The sequence below is a fragment of the Elaeis guineensis genome, chromosome 4, assembly GCF_000442705.2.
Source record: "Elaeis guineensis isolate ETL-2024a chromosome 4, EG11, whole genome shotgun sequence".
Classification (NCBI taxonomy): domain Eukaryota; kingdom Viridiplantae; phylum Streptophyta; class Magnoliopsida; order Arecales; family Arecaceae; genus Elaeis; species Elaeis guineensis.
Window position 1 is genome coordinate 129,875,476 of NC_025996.2, and position 17,914 is coordinate 129,893,389.

General features: G+C 37.2%; 2 protein-coding genes and 1 long non-coding RNA gene across 3 annotated transcripts; 1 reads left to right on the forward strand and 2 right to left on the reverse strand.

The window, feature by feature from the left end:
* The first annotated feature begins 397 nt into the window (after nt 1-397).
* Nucleotides 398-1,179, forward strand: LOC140857021 (uncharacterized). The gene is made up of 3 exons (XR_012140500.1): nt 398-513; nt 621-916; nt 1,010-1,179. It is a non-coding gene; the product is annotated as an uncharacterized lncRNA (long non-coding RNA).
* Nucleotides 1,180-5,328: 4,149 nt separating this feature from the next.
* Nucleotides 5,329-7,571, reverse strand: LOC105042673 (L-type lectin-domain containing receptor kinase IV.2). Its single transcript, XM_010919971.4, has one exon. It carries the CDS (start codon nt 7,393-7,395, stop codon nt 5,461-5,463), a length of 1,935 nt encoding a protein of 644 aa, XP_010918273.1. The 5' UTR covers nt 7,396-7,571; the 3' UTR covers nt 5,329-5,460.
* A 2,969-nt stretch (nt 7,572-10,540) lies between these two features.
* On the reverse strand, nt 10,541-12,776 carry LOC140850996 (L-type lectin-domain containing receptor kinase SIT2-like). Its single transcript, XM_073256796.1, has one exon. It carries the CDS (start codon nt 12,670-12,672, stop codon nt 10,663-10,665), a length of 2,010 nt encoding a protein of 669 aa, XP_073112897.1. The 5' UTR covers nt 12,673-12,776; the 3' UTR covers nt 10,541-10,662.
* Nucleotides 12,777-17,914: the final 5,138 nt, after the last annotated feature.

Genomic DNA, 17,914 nt, shown 5'->3' on the forward strand with positions numbered 1-17,914 from the left:
CTCGAAGAAAGAGCGATCATGTGGCCAGCTTGCAAGGTTCTGCACCTCTCACATCTCATGGTAAATTCTAATACTTTAGATATTCTTATTTATGTTATTTTATCTTTTACTAACTAATATAACATTCTTTATATTAGACATTTTGTACTCTGATTCGGATAACAAGGGGTCACTAGTGACCCCACAGTCACATACACCAGCGATCGGCTCCCAAACACAGAGGCATGGTAGAAGATCCATTCAGCTCGTGGCACCTCCAACTCGATCGGAGGATAAATAGCTCATCCATATTTAGAGTTGATCGTAAGTATTATATCTTCACTAAATATATTTAAAATTTAGTCATTGTAGAGTCTAACATTTATTATTCAAAATAAATTTTGCGGCACATTTACAGAGAGCTCCGTGCCTCATGTGATTACCAGGATCATCCGATGATTGATGTCGGGGTTGGTGAACAAGTTCTCCAGTTGGCTGTCGGGGGCTCGTGATGTAGCTTGGGAGATATTCCTGGTAAGTCAAAAGTGTTTAATTTAATAATTCACAGTAGATTTATATTCTATTTATTAATACATACTTACTTCGACTTACAAGGGTAATATCAATTCTTATCTCCTCAGGATGAGAAGGCTGGCCATCCGATCATCGAGTAGGTGGCCACACATAGGTTCGAGATGGGCTACATGGCCTACGACAGTCCATCACCAAGCATTCTGGTTCTCAATCACCATCAGATTGAAAGTCCTACAGGAATCACTGAATGCGAATGGACATATGGGAGGCCCTCTACGATCAGTGGAGCAACGAGGAGTACGCTAGTAGGCGACAGAGGGTCTGTTAGAATCGGACCATCCAGCAGGATCCGATCAGATACATGGATGGCTCCATCGGTACACATATTGTGGTCGATAGATTGGTAAGAAATCTATATCAAAATTTTTCATTAGAACTATAAAAACTCTTATATATATGCTTTAATTAATTTAATTTTATTATTTACTTATTGCAGATATGGCAGTTGGGTCATCCATCAGGCCAGTTACAGTTATGGGAGGCCACACATCAGTTTAGGAGGACTGTGATTATTTAGATTCTAGATCGCGACAGATTGTGATAAGAATTTTAAATTATATTTATTAAGTTATTATAGGATCTAATATGTATATTAGAACTAATGTATTTCTGAACTGTATAGATAGATTACGTAAAGTACGTCATTACGTAGCATGGCGATGACCCATCCACTCAGTCCCTCCTTGACCTTGAGGGATGGCTCAAGGTCACTAGAAGGGTGAGTAGGAGCTGGATCATAGGATTCAACCACAGCTTCGATCCGTCAGTGGCTGGATACTCTTCGGCATCCTCACAAATCTCGATGTTTCAGATTTAGAGTGATGCACACGTGGTGGAGGTCATGCAGAAGCTTTTGAGCCAGCGACCTCAGAGCTTCCAGGATACCGTCCACCATATAGTCGTGGAGATTTTCTGAGATCTATAGCTATGCGGCCATTTGAACTCGTTGTCCCAGCCATCACATCAGATAATTTTATTAGTAAATTTTTTTACTTATTTTAAGTTTTCATATTTAGAAGCTTCACATATTTAAACTTAAATTGAAGAAGGAGATCTATGGGCTAAAAATTTAATCTAACTATCCAATTGATGGGCTAGAGATGTCTATAGTTTCGTATCATCGAATGAAATGTATAGAAACAATCTATTCGAGAATCAGAATGTATCGAAAAATATATTTTCGTATCAAATTTATTAATAATATATTTTTTTTTTATTTTAGAATGCTAGGATATTCGGCTTTTATCCACCAGCTATTGGAGAGGAGCAGGAGGATGAGGAGGAGGACAATGAGGAGGATCTGGGCTGATTTTTTTTATTTTGATGTATTATATTTTTTTTGATACTGCTTGTAAATTTATATAATTTATATTTTTAATATAATATAATATAATATAATTAGTTTTTTATTCATAATGGTCACATTATATTTGGATTTTAATTATAACAAGTGTTAGGAATCATAATTGATTGTGATTAATTAAAATAGATTTTAAAAAATATTATTATAATTTTTTTTAAAAAAATTAAATATTATCGATGATTTTAGCCATCACTAAAATAAAATATTATTATAATTTTTTAAAAAAAATAAAATTAAATATCACTGACGATATTAACGACGGCATTAGTGACAACAAAGCTGTCACTAATTTTTTTAAAATTTTTTAAAATTTTATTTAAAAATAATAAAATAAATAGCGACGGATTTTAGCTATCGCTAATACCATCACTAATATAGTTATTAGCGACAGTTAGAATGCCCATCGCTAATAAAGATAATTAGTGATTAGAATTTTTTTGATCATCAATTAGCGACAGAGTTCCATCACTAATAGTTTTAGTGACGGTAAAATAACTATTAGCGATGGTAATTAACCATCACTAATAGTCAAATTTTTTTTAGTAATCGAATGAAACGTATAGGAACAATCTGTTTGAGAATCAGAGTAGTATATTGAAATAGCATCTCCATATCAATATATAGCTTTCGTATTAAAACTTATTAATAATATTTTATTTTTTTTAGTTACAGGATGCTGAGACATCTGGCTCTCATCCACTAACTGCTGGAAAGGATGTACAAGGTCGATGAGGAGGATAATGAGGAGGATCTAATATGATTTTTGTTTATATGTATGTAATTTTGATACTTATAAAGCAGTATAAATTTATAAAATTATAAAATTTATATTTTTTAATATAATATAATTAATTTTATATTAATAATTTTGCTAGATAATTATTATTTTATTTATAACTGATTTTAGAAGATATTATTGCTCATTAATATTATTAAAATAGATTTTAAAATATTTAATTATAATTTTTATGAAAAAAAATATAAAACTATTAGTGACGGTATTAGCACCAGCATCTGTCATCGCTAATAATTTTTTTATAATTTTTATTAAAAAATTAAAAAATTATTAGTGATGGTAGTAGCGACTAAATAGCTATTGCTAATAATTTTTTAACACTTTAATTAAGAAAAAAATTAAAATTATTAATGATGGCTTTTTATCGCTAATACCGTTGTTAATTGCCGTTATTAGCGATGGTGAATTTACTGTCGCTAATAATAATAACTACGGATGAAATTATTTTCATCGAATTTTTAGTGATAGCGTTCCGTCACTAATGCTATTAGCGATGGCAAACTGACTATTAGCGATAACAATTAGCCATTGCTAATAGTCAGTTTTTTTTATAATGCAAGTTCTTTAATTCATCAATAATGACTACGATGTAGTCAAACTTGGTACCTAATAAGTGTAAAATTTTTTTTACTACTCGTATATCACTAAAGGTCTCATCATTTTTTCTCAATTGGTTGACGACGATCAAGACTCCTGTAAAAAAATTCAAGACGATTCAGAGTCTTTCATTTGTAAAGATTCAAATTTGCCTCTAAAAGTTTGAAAGTGAATTTTTTTCACTTTCTCAACTTTTTTATATGCATTTTAAAGAATCTCCTATGTTTTTTTGGAGATGGTGGCTGTTGCAATCTTCTCAAAAAATTGACTCATTTATGGCTTGGTAGATGAAATAGAGAGCCTTCTTATCTTTCTTTCTCAAGTCCTGAATCTCTTATTCATGTACCATGAGAGTATCTCCTTCTCTAGCTTCTTTATAGCCTCTTTCGACTATATTTCAAATATCTTGAGATCCAAGCAACGCCTCTATATAGATACTTCAATTCTCATAATTGGTGTTGGTGAGACGAGGAAGAGATAATTGTAAAAGCCCCTCTACATTAACCATCGCTCAGATATCACTTTGATATAATTAGCGGAAGTATGGTAGGATTGGTGTATGGGACAAGAAATATTAAGAGACCATAAAAGAAGATTTATTGGCTCAAATATTACTTGATTTCTATTTCAAAATGACTTCTTATACATATATAGACTTCGGAGAGAGACTTTCTAAGCCATATATATCAATATATATGAACATATGACTCTTCATACTTGGGTGGATATTTCCAATCCAAACATTAATTCTCTTAGTTCCAATTCTCTTTGGAAGACTCGCAACATTAATTTTACTAGTCTCAATTCTTTTGAGAAGACTCACAAGATTAATTATCTTAGTCCCAATTCTTTTGGGAAGACACATTGGAATTATACTTTGATTCTTGAAATAAGGATTCTTGGAAACATACAAACTTGACTCTTTGACAGTAAGAAATAGCATCCTTTGATTCTAGAAAATATCATACTTAGACTCTAAGATTCATACATAATTAAGTTTAGTTATTTCCAACAGGATGGTGGAGCAAAAGCAATTGCATGGCTACTCATGCCAAAAACCCAGCAAGAGTGCAAAGACAGAAGTAGTTGATGAGGTGGATTTACCATTCGAGCAATTTTCAAAGTGGGATGAAGTAGAAAGGTGAACCCTTTACTTCATTGCTATTCATTGCATAGGTGTAGTCCTCTACTTCCCTGGTGTCATTGATGACGTAAAAATTGCCACTGGAGGTGACCTCCATTTATAACCAACTTTGCTCCACTGGATCTATCGAGATTGAAAATATTTTCAGAAAAGCTGAGTGACTACATAAGAAGAGCCAAAACCATATTCCCGGGTAACAGGATGAAATTGGAAGAATTCTAATAGCATCCACTTTAGAAACCTGCAAACCTTCGGTTATTTACATTTAGCTTTGTTTATCATTGAGTATCATGACCTGGATATTATAAACTTTTGTTTGGAAAGAATAATAGATGTTGGTTTAATCAGGAATCTGAGAGCTCATTCTTACGTGATGGACAGGGCAATATTTTCCAGTAACATTAATATTTTTCCGTAACATTTTTCAGATAGATTTGGAGAGTGGAGATTAGGAGAATACAAAAGAAAAGGGGCAGACGGGGGTGGAGAAGGGGAGAGAATGGAGGGAAGAAAAGGTTGGATGGAGGGGAGGGGGCTGTTTGGGGCACAGGCGTGGTGGGCTGAATTATTTGCACAGATAATTTGACGCCAGATCATTTCATTACTTTTAATGACAATTAGAAGATAATAGTCATTATAAATATATTTTTTATAACATAAATATTTAATTTTTTATGACTATCAAAGAATTGCCGCCATAAAATTACCGTTAAAAAGTATTTTTGTTGTAGTATGATCAGAATTACTTGGTGTTTAGGGCAGCTAGTGTTCATCTTTAAATGAGCACAAAAGGATGAATATGACGACTTGGTTGTTATTTTAGGTCTCCAAGTGAAGTGAGAAGAGAGGAAAGGATAAAATAAAACACTTCCATTCAAATTCCACTAGTTAGCTAAATTCGAGAAAGTCAACAACCTTCAAAGAGGCCAGATTGGCTCTTTGCCGGTGAATGGAACAGTTTACAAGTAATAACTGACACTTATGACATCATGATTCTTCTAATGCTTCAGCATGATCTGGTGATGAAACGGTGATGCCCCTCCCATCCTTGGGTATTTCGGGAAGTGAAAGATCACCGTCCAACAACTGCATCACTTGGCGCATGGTTGGTCTAGCTGCACGTACAGGATTTGAACAAAGCAATCCAATCTTTAAGATCAGTTCCACTTCCCCCACATCATAATCACCTCCCAGTCTTGCATCTATAACCTCTAGAATTACTCCATTCCTCCAACTCCCCCACACCCAGTCCACCAAATGAAGATCCGGTGATTCTTGCTGCATTATTGGCCTCCTTCCACAGACAACCTCCAGTGTGAAAACCCCGAAGGCGAAGACATCAGTGCTCGTGGTTGCCCTGCCTGTTTTCGTGAGCTCTGGAGCAATATAACCAAAAGTTCCCACCACATGAGTAATTTGGGGATCGCTACCATGATCATGCAATCTTGATAGTCCAAAGTCTCCCAACTTTCCATTCATTTCACCGTCCAGTAAGACATTGCTGGCTTTTATATCTCTGTGTACAACAATCTGCTCCCACTCTTCATGCAAGTAAAGCAAACCTGAAGCCACACCTCTGATAATTTTTAGTCTCTGACTCCAGCTAAGTGTTGTTGGCTTGTTTGCATCATAGAGGAACTTGTCAAGACTTCCATTGGACATGAACTCGTAAACCAAAATGAGTTCCCCTTTCCTACGGCTATAGCCAAGAAGTTGGACCAAATTGCGGTGACGGAGTTGACTGTTACTCGCAATCTCGCCCACAAACTCCCTCATTCCTTGCTTAGAATCATGAGATATCCTCTTCACAGCAATTTCGGTTTTCGAGGTGGGTAGCTTGCCTTTGTAGACCCTTCCAAAACCACCAACTCCCAAAAGATTTTCTTCTCGAAAGCCCTTGGTAGCCTTGAATAGTTCTTTATATGAGAATCTATGAGTTCTATGTTCGAGCTCCCACTCTTCGAGAACTTCGGCATATCTTGCCTTTCTTCTTATTATGTAAGCAATACAGCTGGCAGTTATAGCTATGAACACCACTACTCCTAAGGCCACCCAAATTATCAAAGATGTTAGTTTTCTTCTATGCTTTTCAGAAGGAAGTGAAGGAAGGCTGGACAGGTTGAGGGCAGCCGCTTGCCCATTCATCTTAAAGCTCCAACCCAGAACATAATGGGATGTTAGAATGGAGCCCGTAGAAGAAGAAAAGCCAACATACATGGTGTCCAATATTACCGAGGACAGATTAACTAAAGAAGACAACAATGGACGGCTTGGTTTGGGCACACTGATGGGGGATATTGTTACATTTAGCCTCTTCTCTTGATTGCTATAATCTACCCACACCTGCATAGGTTCCCCGCTTATAAGAGTGAGGTTCTCAAATTTCCCAGTTTTCCCAATGAAATATGATGCTGGTGCGGCGTTTATGGACCTTAATCCATTGACATCAATTCCGACATGGTTGTCGTCAATATCTCCAAACTCCATATTGGAGATGGTGTCGAGCTCAACGGCAAGGACATGGTTTGTTGAATTGCCATTATTGGAGGAGTTGAAGAGACCAAGGTATTGGTTGGTCATAGCCCCAGGGAACCCCTCGTTTGGAGAGAGCACAAATGCAAGTCCATGGCCACTCACATCTGGATGTTCGGGGCGTATTGCGAAAACAAAGCAAGTAGAGAAAGAATAAACATTACCGTCCGAGGTGTTCTTAAAACGCAGTGGCACTTTGTGGAATGCATGTCCTTGCTTGCTCTTCGTAGTGTTGGTTAATCGCAGAAGGCCATTTGGTGTGATCTCAGCTACGCCATCAATGTATAACTCAGTCCTATTGAATCCGTTGTATGTGAAATCATCATATTTGGTTGCTGTGATTCCCGTAAGCAGCCAGATCATCAAAAGTAAGGATGGTTTTAGCACCATCTGGAGAAAAATAGCCTCAAAAAAAAGAAAAAAATGGAGGAGAATAGGGGATTTTTCTTTTTGAGCAATTTCATGGTTATTTGCCACACATTATGATGTGTAACCACTAACCATGGACCTCTTCGACCATGGCGTCCGGTAAACAAATGAATTACCAATTAATTTTGGGAGGTAGATATCGCATTGAAGGATAGGAGTCCGTGGGTAGTTCAGCTATCCACATCCCATTTAATGGTCAAGGATTGTCCACATCACTGCATCAGCGGACGACTTGCTTTCACAAGTGCCGTGCAAGCCCTTGTGAATGACAACGCCAATCCTGGGTCTTACCGTGATGTCACCGAAAGCTTGGATGCCTTCAAGTGGAGGTTAGTGGTCAGAACATAGTTTTAAAAGCATGCCATGGTATTCATTTTTCTCAAGGAAAGGGACCATTTTGCGAAAAGTTAATTAGGCCAGAGTTTATAAAATCCATTAAGACTGGAATCACTCGGTTCAGTCATATACTATGGGCAGAGTTTTGTTTTTGAACGTTAAATGGAAATCTGATGTTGCACTACTTGCTGACTTTATTTTCACTTTTCCTTTTTGAATTAGGATGGACAGAAGCTTGGGTCAGATATCTGACCAAGGTTGGGATCAAATCTAGGACTCTTGCATCAATGTGCCAATTGGAACCTCCAACCTATAAGAAGTTAATTTTAACTTGTATCAGGATTTAATCAGAATATCTTTCGGAGATTCCTGTTCATTTTTGTGCGCATGGAATATTATTGCCTCTGTATCATAAGGATTGCTACCCAAGGTACCACATGTCCTGTAATCATGAAAAATGCAAGTTTTGACATATGAGTCTCTTTTGGACCACTACAGTAACGTCACTTTAAAATTCTCTAACAAAATGGGCGATCATAAATTTACGCCGTAATTCAGGGAAATGAGGGTGATAAGACTTTATTTAATCGCTATAGTTTCATCTCAATGAATGATGCCTTAAACTTATTCAAACAAGCTAATGATTTAGCCATCCTTATTCAAACACATGCAACGACGAGAAGTCTTTGCTTGCAATATAATTATTTTTGGTCAGAAGGTCACATGCAATGACCAGAAGTCTTTGCTTGCATTATTATAGTTGGCATTGGACGGTTAAGAGAGGAAATGAAATAGTGGAGGCCCAATATATTTATTAATATTAAATATATATTAAAAAATAATAATTAGGTAGATCAATCGGATAAGGATTCCTTCCGCATCAGATTTTTTGCACCGCAGGCGGTACACAGAATTTCTATCTAGGAGACTTTTGCTTCCAGCACGGCTGGTGCGTGAAAAGTTGGAATATGACAAAAAGTAGTGGAGGCCCCATGCATTGATTTGAAGCTTATGTTTTCTTGGTAAAAGATGACGAGCTTTGATTTGAAAATTTTTTATTTTTTTGGTAAAAGTGGACGATAAGTGTTACCAAAAGTAAAAAAAAAAAAATAGAAGACGACAAAAGGTTGTGAGGGCCCATACAATGACCGGAACTATTTGTCCGTAGCCAAATTTTCTGTGCACCGCGTGAGGGTGGTTGGATCACACGTAGAATTCAATTTTTTTTTTTTACCGTCTTTCCAACCCGACGCGTAATCCAATCAGTACGCATAGTGTGTGATTTTCTGCACTGTACGCACGCGGTACACAAAGAATTGCTTGTAATATAGTCCTTGTTTATAACATAGTTGGGCACATCCACGATGAGACAAACTAATGATCTAGTCGTCCTTAATGACGCAGGGCCCGCGATTCTTGCGTTTCTGCATGTGAATCATTGATTTTGAGATATTATCTCTTCCCTTGTGGAAAGGGACAAGCTGACAGCGCTTTGAAATTTCTCTTCTTTCTTTCTTGCAGCTGTCATCTTTACCATGTGTCATAAAAATTTCTGGGAACTCTGTCCACATATGTTTTCTTCTCTGGAACGCAACTGGCAAAATCAAAAAAAAAAAAAAAAAATCAGAAGAGGACACAAAGATTAAAATATTTGTTTTTAAGATTAGAGCAATGGTAAGAATATAATTAACTTTTTAAGTGCTTGGGTTTTGTCTACCGTGCATATTTTATTCCCACTCTTACCGCTTCTGTCTGTTGATGCTACATTATATATATATATGGACGCACATGTCGGCATATATAGATATTGATATAAATATAGACTTGGCAGCACTCGAATAGATCTCCACTTACAAGGATCTTCGTGTGGCTTCTTCTTAGAACAAAATTCACTCCAACAGAAAGTAACGGAATGAAAAGTTTGGGTGCTTTCAGGAGGGTGCACCCTTTGAATTACCATAAGAAAATGGTGAATCATCTTTTCCTTAGCCACCCCTTCTTAATATCCATTTAGAGAACTAATAAATATACAATCGATACTCTCTCTTTGAATGAACAGGAGGCAGAAGAGAGTTTCTAGTGAACTTGAGCTAGTTTCGGATATGATATTTCTACAATTTGTTGGTGCACTTTGAACTTCCGCATATATTCCTTAACGTTTCATGTGCAAAGGTGATCCTTCAAAAGACGGCCTGGCTCTTTAATTATTGGAAAAATTCAGGTCACCATGAAACAGACAGAATTCAAAACAAGTTAATAATTTTTTGAGTCTCTCCCAATAGTTCACTCTTTCTTTTCTTCCGATATCCTTCTAGTGATTTTTCTTTGCCGGAGAAATACATTAGGTGGGCTTCTAGCCTTCTCTTCACTCAACATCAAAAATAAAAATAAAAATAAAGAAATGCAGCAAAAAGGAAAGAAAGAAGAATCTCATATCTGTAACCAGAAATAAAGGGGTCTGAGACAGTGAGACGACTACTGTTAACTTGCGAGTTCAAGCTGCTCGTTTTCCAGTTTACTAGTTTCTGTGCTAAGCATCCACTTCATGTTCATTTAGATAAAAGAGTAAGGGCATGCATCGGAGCAAGTAAGTGGAATCTAAATAAGTATCCATATTTCAATTATCTCATACATCTAGCAACAGTTGCAGAGTATCTTTTGACTTGATCTCTGCTAGGCAAGCGTATTTATGCAACGTACACTTGAGCAATTTCCTTTCATTCCAGATTTTGTTTATCTACTGGATTTCTTTTTCTCAGCAAACTACATCTGTTTTGATTTTCAATTATATTGCAGCAACAACCATACTGCTACAAAAATCATTCATAATTACATGCATAACACGAAGCAAAGGTATACTTTAAACATTGCTTTTACAAACATTTATCACCATCAACGGCCCGTCAAGGGAAGAGATTCCATTGTTGATGGTGAGCAGGCGGACATTGTTAACAGTGAACTATCTGACATACCAAAATTATCAAACCCTCCCTCTCCCATGGCTGAAATTTCGGCATTCCAGCCATCTTCAGGTATCTCTGGAAGGGGAGCATCGCGTTCCAGTATTCGCATCACCAGCCGCATAGGAGGCCTAGAACTGGAGTTGGGGTGTGAGCAAAGAAGGCCAAGCTTTAGCACCATCTCCATCTCTTCGACAATATATTCATTCCCCAAGTTAGGATCCGTTGCCTCCAGAATAGTCCCTGCCTTCCAGCACTCCAGAACTTTGTCTACCAACACTACGTCTTCTTCTGATGCTCTTATCTCTATTGGCCTTCTTCCAGAAGCCACCTCAAGCAAAAATCCACCAAAGGCAAACACATCTGTGCTTGTAGTTGCCTTGCCGGTCTTGGTGAGCTCTGGTGCAAGGTAACCCAGAGTCCCAACTACATGTGTAGTCTGGGGATCGGTTCCGTGATCGTATAGTCTTGCCAGGCCAAAATCACCCAGTCTTCCATTCATCTGATCATCTAGCAAGATGTTGCTAGCCTTGATGTCTCTGTGAACAACCACCTTCTCCCATCCTTCATGCAAATAATAAAGCGCGGAAGCTACACCTTTGATTATTTGGAATCTTTGTTCCCAAGTAAGCATCAACTTAGGTTGGTTAAATAGATACTTGTCCAAACTAGCATTGGGCATGAATTCATAGACCAATAAGAGCTCCCTTTTTCTCCTGCAATAACCAAGGAGCTGTACCAAGTTCCGGTGACGCAAGCGGCCGATGCTAACAATCTCTGCAATGAACTCTCTCATTCCTTGTCTTGATTCATGCGAGACCTGCTTAACTGCAACTGGGACGTTAGTGTCTGGCATCACACCTTTGTAGACCCTACCAAAACCTCCAGCTCCCAAGAGATGTTGGTCTCTGAAGCCCTTGGTGGCCAAGAACAGGTCCTTGTAGCAGAACCTCTGGGGTCCATATTCTAGCTCCCACTCTTCAAACACCTCTCTGAATTTAATCCTACTCTTCACAAAAAAGATTGTGCCGGTTATGATTATCAACAACAAAACTATTGCCAGGATTATCAGCAACCCAATCTTCCAAGACTCTAAGGTCGATTTAGACCCTACGCGAGGGAGGGATGGAAGACGTGAGAGATCAAGTGCTTGAGCCTTTCCATTCAACTTAAAGCTCCAGCCCAGAACGTAATGAGATGTTATAAATGGTCCTACTGCAGAAGAAAATCCGACATGCATATAGTCTGAGATCCAAGAAGAGAGATTCACATTTGAAGACAAGCATGGAACAGCCGGTTTGGCTACATCAGTAGGTGCTAACGTTACATTAAGCTGTCCATCCAAGTGATCATATTCTATCCAAGCCTGTATTGGTTTGCCACTCACAAGGCTCAGGTTCTGGAACCCACCTCCATTGTCATTAGTGAAATAAGCTGCATGCTTGGATCTAATAGACTTTGGACCGTTAACATCAATTCCAACATGATTATTGTCAATATCATTGAATTCGGGGTTCATGTTTGTATCGAGCTCAATGGCCACAATTTGGTTTCCAGAATATGAATTGCTTGAATTGAAGAGTCCCAGGAATTGACTTGGTAAGGCATAAGACAGATTTGCCGATTGCGCAAGAACGAAGGCAATTCCATGGCCAAACAAGTCTTGGTACTTGGGGACGATTGCAAAGATGAAAGAAGTTGAGAAGGAGAGAGCTTTACCAGTTGTTGAGTTCTTAAAGCGGAGTGGAGTTGGGAGAAAGGCGTGGCCCTTGGCTGGCTGTCTAGTGTCAGTGAGAATTAGAAGGCCATTCGGTGCGATCTCTGCAATGCCATCCAGATTCAGTTTGGCAGCACTGAATCCATTATAAGTAAAATCATCATCTTGTGCTGTTGCTGCAGTGAGTGTGAGGATGAGAAAGAAGAATTTGTTCTTTGGAAACATAGCTTGGGTCTAACCCTACACTCGCCTTCGACAATATGAATGCGATTCCTTCTCTGGTAATGATTTTAATAACACAGAAGTGCCATTGGTTTCCCATGCCTATCCACTTCATGTATCATAATTGCTTGGATACTTTGGGGGCGAACAGAAAGTAGCGATGGGCCCATGCGATGGCCTGAAGTCTTTGGATACATCACTGGCCCCGTCTTCTTCCCTTTTTTTTTTTTTTTTTTTTTTTTTTTGGCTTTTTGTGGGGTTGGGAAGAGAGTTGGTAGAGGACCGAAAGCAGTGAAGGCCCCATGCGTTGACTTGAAGGTTGTTTTTTTTTTTTTTTTTTGGATAAAAGATGACTTGAAGTCTATGCTTGCAATACAGTTTGGCCACATCCACAATAATACGAGCTATGCAGCAACACTACGTTCACCGTTAAAGTCCTCATCTGACATGGCGCCGATAGAATAGCCAAGCAACGTCACTTGCACTAATTCCCTCCTGCCATGTTGGATGCGAAACGGAGCAGTGGTGTAGAATAGCATTGTTCATGATTTAGTCATCCTACTTAGCCACCATTCTTGAATCTTGGGTCATCGATTTTAAGATAACATTTCACTTCTCGTGAGGGGACAAGAAGACAGCCGTATATTTTTAATTTTCTCACGTCTCTTTCTTCCTTGCAGCTGCCATTTCTACCATGTGCCACACAAATCTCTGGGATTGCGTCTCTTGCACGCAGCAGGGAAAACAAAATTTTTAAAAACAATCAAAAGAAAAAAAAAAAAGTATTTACTTTTTGCATTACGCAACAGCAAGAAGCCAATTAGGGGGGTCCGCGTAGCAATGGCTTCTGGATCTGACCGAGTACCTCCACCAGTGAATATTTGATGCGGGAAGCAGTAAGCACGTATTTTCTCTCTATCATGTTCGAATATAGTTGAAATCAAAATCGATCCTAAATCGAATAAGTACATCACCTTTCATTCCACCCGAGTATATAATGGATCAGATACCATATATACCTCATCAGTATCCATATAGATCCAGAAGAATAAATTCTTTTCATTTAATCGAATCCCATAGACTCAAATTTGTATCTCGTGGGACGGATGCCAACTAAGTTATTAAGTGTTTTGGTTTCGTGCAGAAAATTCTGCTCCATCAAGGAAGCGCATCGCAAGATGATATCATTCTACCCTTTGTGGAAAAAATTCTCTCTCAGATTATAGCTATAAACTGTAACAAAATGACAAGGTGCGTCTACTATTACTGGAGCGCACTATAGTATCTTGATATCATAAAATAATTTTCTTCGAATTAGGAAAGGCTAATTTCCATATTTTCCATCCCATACCAATCTCACCCTTTAGGGCCAGTTCCAACAGAAATTAAACTTCCAGTCCTTATCTTGTCCTAGAAATAAAAGATGATATCAGTCAAAAAATGTAGGATTATAGTATCTTGAGCCTACCAAACTAACAATTTTTTATACATTTGTAATCTTCGTTGATAGACTCTTTTTCAATGGTCTCCCTGATCAAACAAGAGATTACTAAGGATCTACTTATAGCATTAAATTAATAAAGAGAGATCGGAAACACCAACTACACCTAATATGTGAAATAGATGCATAAGGTTGTTGAGCTGTACATCTTTTTTCTTTTGATAAGTTAGATGATTTACGTAACTTGAGAAAAAATACATCTATGAAAATTAAAAAATAAAATATTACTAAATTAAAAAGGAAGATTAATGAAATTGTCTAAATAGATCTCCTATATATGAGATCTTAAAAAATAATAGTGATCACAAAAATCTCTAAATATACTATAAAAAAAGGAAGCACCTACATGCACCAATATGTAGAACCACTACAAGAAATTTGACTTTTTGCGACGAAATTCTTTCATCGCTAAAAATTATATTTTCGTCGCTAAAAGTATTTGCGATGAAATATATCGTTGCTAAAAATTTGTAGAGAAAGCCTCGAAGCAAAAGACCTTAGCGACGAAATGATTTTATTTCGTCGCAAAAAATAGTAAACCTAGACGACGAAGTATGTGCTGTATTAGCGACGAAAATATTTTGTCGCAAGAGCTTAAATTTTCGTCGCTAAAATTGCAATGAAAAATAATTTCATCGCTAAATATTGTGATTAAAAAAAAATATTTTCTTATTTTTTACGACGAAAATGAAATTCATCGTAAAACTTAGAAACGGATTTCGTCGCAAACAAAATTTGTCGCAAAAATTTCGTCGCAATAATTGCGACAAAAAAAATATTCGTTGCTATAATTGCGATGAAAAAAAAATTTCGTCGCTATAATGGCGACGAAAGAAAATTTTCGTCGCTATAAGGACGACGAAATAAAAAAATTCGTCACCATAATTGCGACGAAATAAAAATTTCATCGCAAAAAGTTAAAATTTTTAGCGATGAAACTATTTTTTCGTCGCAAAAATAGCAACGAAATAAAAAATTTCGTCGCAATGTATAATAAAAATTTTACTTTTTTGGGTTCACAAATTTTTTTGAGCGAAATTAATTTTCGTCGCTAAAATAAATTTTGGATAAAAAATAAAACTTTTATTTTTTTTCAAAAAAAATCTGCTAAAATACAAATTCTTTTATCAAACATATTTTAAATAAACAGTATATTAACACAATAAAAATATTCTAATTCAAAAGATCAATTCCAAGTATCAAAAAGTTTCATAACCATCTTTGTCATATAAAAAAATATAAGTCCATACACCATTTTAAATTTAAAATAACTACAAACTAGGTATGATCTGACTCGTTGGCCTCGTTTCCTTCTCCAGGCATCGATCCCTGACCCGATATGTGTCGCGATGGTGGTGCAGAGGCGACATCATGTGACTGTAGAGGTGCTAACTCAGAAACATCAATACCGAGCCGTCCTGCCACCGCAGCTACTATCCTCTCGAGCGTCTGACTACGATTCATCCAGTAACTAATCTGATCTTGCATCATGCTCATGAATGTCCTAACTGCCTCTGGCACCGATGCATCATCAGACCGATCGGATGACGAACTATGTGATTTTTTGGACTGCATACTATGACCAGATCCTAGCTGCCACCCGAGGACGGTATCCAAAATCGTATCATCTGTCATCAAACAAACCTGCTACGATCCAGTATCACCGTCAGATCCCACATCCCTCATCGCCTGCTCTCTCAATTCTAACATTTTTCCTTCACAATAAACCAAATAAAATCATAAATTTTTTTCAAACTCTTTAAAAGTATTCAAAATGTAGAGTAATGATACTTACATGACGCTACCTCGCCTCTTCGGTCACGAACTTGCCACTCTTGTTTTGATAGAATTTAGCATAGGCGTCGACTCCAGATAGTCCCTGTTCAAATAAAAAAAAAGAAAAAAAAAGAAATCAAAATAATATAAATATTTAATAAGAAGTTACAAAGTATGATTGCAAATGTAGTTACGTACCATCCTCTTCATTCCCTGTGCAAAAGAGGCACTTCCTTGCGTGTGAATAGAATCAATCTTACTCCTATTCACCTTATTCGCCTCCGATCGTCGCTACAAAATACATACAATTATAACCAATAAAGGACATAACAAAATTAAAATAACTTGAAACACTAGACATACTTGAAATGCCTCACTTCCAAAATGCTCACATAACCACCGCCATCGTCACTAGACCCATTCCAATTTCTGTATGGCTGGGTCACAGGATCAATCCCCTTCGCCTGCAGCTCATTGCAGTATTTATGAAGCCTACATCGTCGATCTCTGTATCTATTTGCAGCCATTTTGAGAATACACGCCGTCACTTCTTCGTCGGTGCAATCTTCGAAGTCAATATTATCCTACACAGTCATCATACCAAAAAGCAAATACATAAAATTATTCATATAATAAAAAATTTATTTATATAACCAAAAATAATATGGATCATGTAATAATATGCAAGACATCCAAATTTAATTCTTACCTTGATGTGAGAGACTAGAGCATCACGGTATCAAAGAGCTACATGCTTGAAACTTTCAGCAGCCCACGAAAAATGATTTCACATATACAAACTGAACTCATTTACGACGATACTAGCCTCTGTGCCAACCGGATGATCTCGAAATATCTGTACCTTCAGTTTTTCATTGTGTGTATGCACATATTTTTCCAAAACAAGACCCCAACTAGGACCACACACTGCACGTCGATGCTATATTCCTACATGTAAAAATTGATGAAATGAACATATATCATGTATCACTAAATGCATATAACAAAAAAATATATATGGTTTATAAATTGATAGAGATGTACCTGTAAGGGGATGATGCTGCGGTACCATGACCTCCGGCTGGGCAAGCTCTGGCTGAGCACTAGTCTGCTCTGTGGACTCGGACAACTGAGTCTCATCTAAATCCTCTGACTCATCATGCAAAATGCTAAAGTGAGGATGTGTATCATCAAGCGGAGCCTGCTGCCTACCCCGTAAACGTCTACGTCCAGGACCAGTCATGATGCTGCAATGATTAAAATAATTTAAATCAGCACGTAATCAAAAAAACTCAAGTATTACATGATATAACAAAAAAAATAAATTGAATTACTTATTCATATTAATTATTGTTCTCAGATTCTGAACTCGTGTCCATATAGTCATCTTCGACGGGAGTCATAGAAGACTTCGACCCTGAAGTGCTATCATCATCGTTATTAATGAAGTCATTATTGGATCGTGCTCGTGCCCGTGCCCTTATCGACGATCCAACAATAGAAACATCCTCAGGTTCATAGTCGTCTCTTTGTAATTATCCTATGTCAATCGTATCATCTGATACTAATATGTTATCTGGTGCTTGCATTTGATATGCTTCATTTTCAATAATTACATGGACTTCATTCTCAAGATCTTCATCGTTCGGGCATGTAAAAAGTGCGGGATCAAACAAATGCCTATGCTGAGCCCTTATTGCAACTCGTCAAGGCTCTTTCATTTTGTTATCATCAATATACCACACTAGTCTTGCTTGCTTTGCAAAAATATAAGGATCACTTTCGTACCATACATGACCAGTGTGGATACTGACGAGTTGAAGATCTATAACAATTGGCCTGTGTCATCCTAAGTCATACCATCGACACTTGAATAACACAATCCATCGAAGATCACTATATCTCAACTCTATAACCTCATACAGAACACCAAAAAAATCTATTATTTTACCCTTGTGCTCGCCCTCC